The following is a 4,263-nucleotide window of genomic DNA, read 5'->3' as shown; positions in this document are numbered from 1 at the left end:
TATCGAATGTGAGTGTCTCATAATTGTGGTAGTTCGTTGTCTAAGTGAATAAAAAAAGTGGTTTGACAATATCGAAGAATAATTCTGCGTCCACTATATCAGGCGTGTCAAAATTGGGATCGGCCAGAGTAATACCTTTAGGAAGCGCCGATTGGGTGTGGTCAATTCGGAGATACGCTGAAGAACCACTTCGATTCCTCACGATTGTCTATGTTGTAAAGGAAAATTTTGTAACGCGAAAGTTTGTAACGAAAAAGTTTGCAACGAAAAAGTTTGCAACGAGAAACTTTACTACGAGAAAGTTTGCAACGCAAAAGTTTGCAACGAGAAAAGGCAAAGTGAAAGTTTGCAACATAAAAGTTTGTAACGATAAAGTTTGCAACGCGAAAGTTTGCAACGAGAAAGTTTGTAAAGTGAAAAAATGCAACATGAAAGTTTGTAACAATAAAGTTTGCAACGAGAAAGATTGCAATGAGAAAGTTTGCAAGCTAAGCGTTTACAACGAGAAAGTTTGCAACGAAAAAGTTTGCAACATAAAAGTTTGTAACGATAAAGTTTGCAACGAGAGAGTTTGCAACGAGAAAGTTTGCAACGAAAAAGTTTGTAATGAGAAAGTTTGTCAAGAAAAAGTTTACAACGAGAAAGTTTACATCACATTTTAGTTTGCAACGAGAAAATTTGTAACGAAAAAGTTTGTAATAAGAAAATTTGCAATGAAAAAGTTCGCAACGAGAAAGTTTGAAACGAAAAAGTTTGCAACGAAAAAGTTTACAACGAGAAAGTTTGTTATGAGAAAGTTTGCCACGAAAAAGTTTGCAACGAAAAAATTTACAACGAGAAAGTTTGCAAAGTGAAAGTTTGCAACATGAAAGTTTGTAACGATAAAGTTTGCTTCGCGAAAGTTTGCAACGAGAAAGTTTGCAAAGTGAAAAAATGCAACATGAAAGTTTGTAACAATAGAATTTGCAACGCGAAAGTTTGTAACGAGAATGTTTGCAACGAGAAAGTTTGCAACGAAAATGTTTGTAACGAGAAAATTTGCAATGAAAAAGTAAGCAACGAAAAAGTTAGCAACGAGAAAGTTTGAAACGAACATGTTTACACCGAGAAAGTTTGCAAAGAGAAAGTTTACAACAATAAAGTTTGTAACGAGAAAGTTTGCAACGAAAAAGTTTGTAAAGTGAAAGTTTGCAACATGAAAGTTTGTAACAATAAAGTTTGCAACGCGAAGGTTTGCAACGAGAAAGTTTGCAAAGTGACAGTTTGCAACATGAAAGTTTGTAACAATAGAGTTTGCAACGCGAAAGTTTGCAGCGAGAAAGATTGTAATGAAAAAGCTTGCAACCTAAAAGTTTACAACGAGAAAGTTTGCAACGAGAGAGTTAGCAACGAGAAAGTTTGCAACGAAAAAGTTTACAACATGATAATTTTTAATGCTAACGTTTGCAATGGGAATGCTCGTAACGAGAAATTTTGCAACGAGAAAATTTGTAGCGATAAAGTTTGTAACGAGAAGATTTTCCGTGAGACGTTTTGTCACAAGAAGGTTTGCCACAAGAAGGTTTGTCACAAGAAGGTATGTCACAAGAAGACCTGTCACAAGAAGGTTTGTCACAAGAAGATTTGACACAACAAGGTTTGTCACAAGAAGGTATGTCACAAGAAGGCTTGCCACAGGAAGGTTTGTCACAAGAAGGTTTGTCACAAGAAGACCTGTCCCAGGAAGACCTGTCACAAGAAGACCTGTCACAAGAAGACCTGTCACAAGAAGACCTGTCACAATAGGTTTTGTCACAAGAGGATGTGTCACTAGAAGGTTTGACACAAGAAGGTGTGTCACAAGAAGGTTTGTCACAAGAAAGTTTGTCGCAAGAAGGTTTGTCACAAACAGGTTTGTCGCGAGAAGGTTTGTCACAAGAAGGTTTGTCACCAAAAGGCTTGTCACAAGAAGGTTTGTCACAAGAAGGTTTGTCACAAGAAGGTTTGTCACAAGAAGACCGGTCACAAGAAGACCTGTCACAAGAAGACCTGTCACAAGAAGGTTTGTCACAAGAGGATATGTCACAAGAAGGTTTGACACAAGAAGGTATGTCACAAGAAGGTTTGCAACAAGGTTTGTCACATGAATGTTTGTCACAAGACGGTTTGTCACAAGAAGGCTTGTCACAAGAAGGTTTGTCACAAGAAAGCTTGTCACAAGAAGGTTTGTCACAAGAAGACCGGTCACAAGAAGACCTGTCACAAGAAGACCTGTCACAAGAAGGTTTGTCACAACAGGTTTTGTCATAAGGTTTGTCACAAGAAGGCTTGTCATATGAAGGTTTGTCACAAGAAGGTTTGTCACAAGAAGACCGGTCGCAAGAAGACCTGTCACAAGAAGACCTGTCACAAGATTGTTTGTCACAAAAAGGTTTGTCACAAGGTTTGTCGCAAGAAGGTTTGTCACAAGAGGATTTGTCACAAGAAGGTTTGTCACAAGTGGGTTTGTTGCAAGAAGGTTTGTCACAAAAAGGCTTGTCACATGAATGTTTGTCACAAGATAGTTTGTTACAAAAAGGTTTGTCACAGGGTTTGTCACAAGAAGGTTTGTCACAAGAAGGTTTGTCACAGGAAGGTTTGTCACAAGAAGGTTCGTCCCAAGAAGGTTTGTCACAAGAGGGTTTGTCACAAGGGGGTTTGTTACAAGAAGGTTTGTCACAAAAAGGCTTGTCACATTAATGTTTGTCTCAAAACGGTTTGTCACAAAAAGGTTTATCACAAGGATCGTCACAAGAAGGTTTGTCACAAGGAGGTTTGTTACAAGAAGGTTTGTCACAAGGGGGTTTGTTACAAGAAGGTTTGTCACAAGGGGGTTTGTTACAAGAAGACCTGTCACAGGAAGACCTGTCTCTAGAATGTTTGTCACAAGAAGGTTTGTCACAACAAGGTTTGTCATAAGGTTTGTCACAAGAAGGCTTGTCATATGAAGGTTTGTCGCAGGATGGTTTGTCACATGAAGGTTTGTCACAAGAAGGTATGTCACAAGAAGGTTTGCAACAAGAAGGTTTGTCACAAGAAGGTTTGTCACAAGAAGACCGGTCACAAGAAGACCTGTCACAAGAAGACCTGTCACAGGAAGTTTTGTCACAAGAGGATATGTCACAAGAAGGTTTGACACAAGAAGGTATGTCACAAGAAGGTTTGTCACAAGAAAGCTTGTCGCAAGAAGGGTCGTCACAAAAAGGTTTGTCACAAGCAGGTTTGTCACAAGAAGGTTTGTCACAAGAAGGTTTGTCACAAGAAGGTTTGTCACAAGAAGGTTTGTCACAAGAAGACCGGTCACAAGAAGACCTGTCACAAGAAGACCTGTCACAAGAAGGTTTGTCACAACAGGTTTTGTCATAAGGTTTGTCACAAGAAGGCTTGTCATATGAAGGTTTGTCACAAGAAGGTTTGTCACAAGAAGACCGGTCGCAAGAAGACCTGTCACAAGAAGACCTGTCACAAGATTGTTTGTCACAAAAAGGTTTGTCACAAGGTTTGTCGCAAGAAGGTTTGTCACAAGAGGATTTGTCACAAGAAGGTTTGTCACAAGTGGGTTTGCTGCAAGAAGGTTTGTCACAAAAAGGCTTGTCACATGAATGTTTGTCACAAGATGGTTTGTTACAAAAAGGTTTGTCACAAGGTTTGTCACAAGAAGGTTTGTCACAAGAAGGTTTGTCACAAGAAGGTTTGTCACAGGAAGGTTTGTCACAAGAAGGTTCGTCACAAGAAGGTTTGTCACAAGAGGGTTTGTCACAAGGGGGTTTGTTACAAGAAGGTTTGTCACAAAAGGGCTTGTCACATGAATGTTTGTCTCAAAACGGTTTGTCACAAAAAGGTTTGTCACAAGGATCGTCACAAGAAGGTTTGTTACAAGGGGGTTTGTTACAAGAAGGTTTATCACAAGGGGGTTTGTTACAAGAAGGTTTGTCACAAGGGGGTTTGTTACAAGAAGACCTGTCACAGGAAGACCTGTCTCTAGAATGTTTGTCACAAGAAGGTTTGTCACAACAAGGTTGGTCATAAGGTTTGTCACAAGAAGACACAGGTCGTCACAAAAAGGTTTGTCACAAGCAGGTTTGTCACAAGAAGGTTTGTCACAAGAAGGTTTGTCACAAGAAGGTTTGTCACGAGGGGGTTTGTTACAAGAAGGTTTGTCACAAAAAGGCTTGTCACAAAATGGTTTGTCCCAAGGTTTGTCACAAGAAGGTTTATCACAAGAAGTTTTGTCACAAAGAGGCT

At 39.4% G+C, this 4,263-nt stretch overlaps 1 protein-coding gene across 1 annotated transcript; it reads left to right on the top strand.

Annotated features, from left to right (window-relative positions):
* The first annotated feature begins 1,578 nt into the window (after window positions 1–1,578).
* On the top strand, window positions 1,579–4,047 carry LOC128739574 (spermidine/spermine N(1)-acetyltransferase-like protein 1). The gene is made up of 9 exons (XM_053835068.1): window positions 1,579–1,696; window positions 1,892–2,263; window positions 2,306–2,497; window positions 2,558–2,689; window positions 2,750–2,926; window positions 2,969–3,358; window positions 3,401–3,592; window positions 3,653–3,799; window positions 3,860–4,047. Exons 1-9 carry the CDS (start codon window positions 1,579–1,581, stop codon window positions 4,045–4,047), a joined length of 1,908 nt encoding a protein of 635 aa, XP_053691043.1.
* Window positions 4,048–4,263: the final 216 nt, after the last annotated feature.

This window comes from Sabethes cyaneus, chromosome 3, assembly GCF_943734655.1.
Source record: "Sabethes cyaneus chromosome 3, idSabCyanKW18_F2, whole genome shotgun sequence".
Classification (NCBI taxonomy): domain Eukaryota; kingdom Metazoa; phylum Arthropoda; class Insecta; order Diptera; family Culicidae; genus Sabethes; species Sabethes cyaneus.
This window is presented reverse-complemented; position numbering and strand designations above follow the sequence as displayed.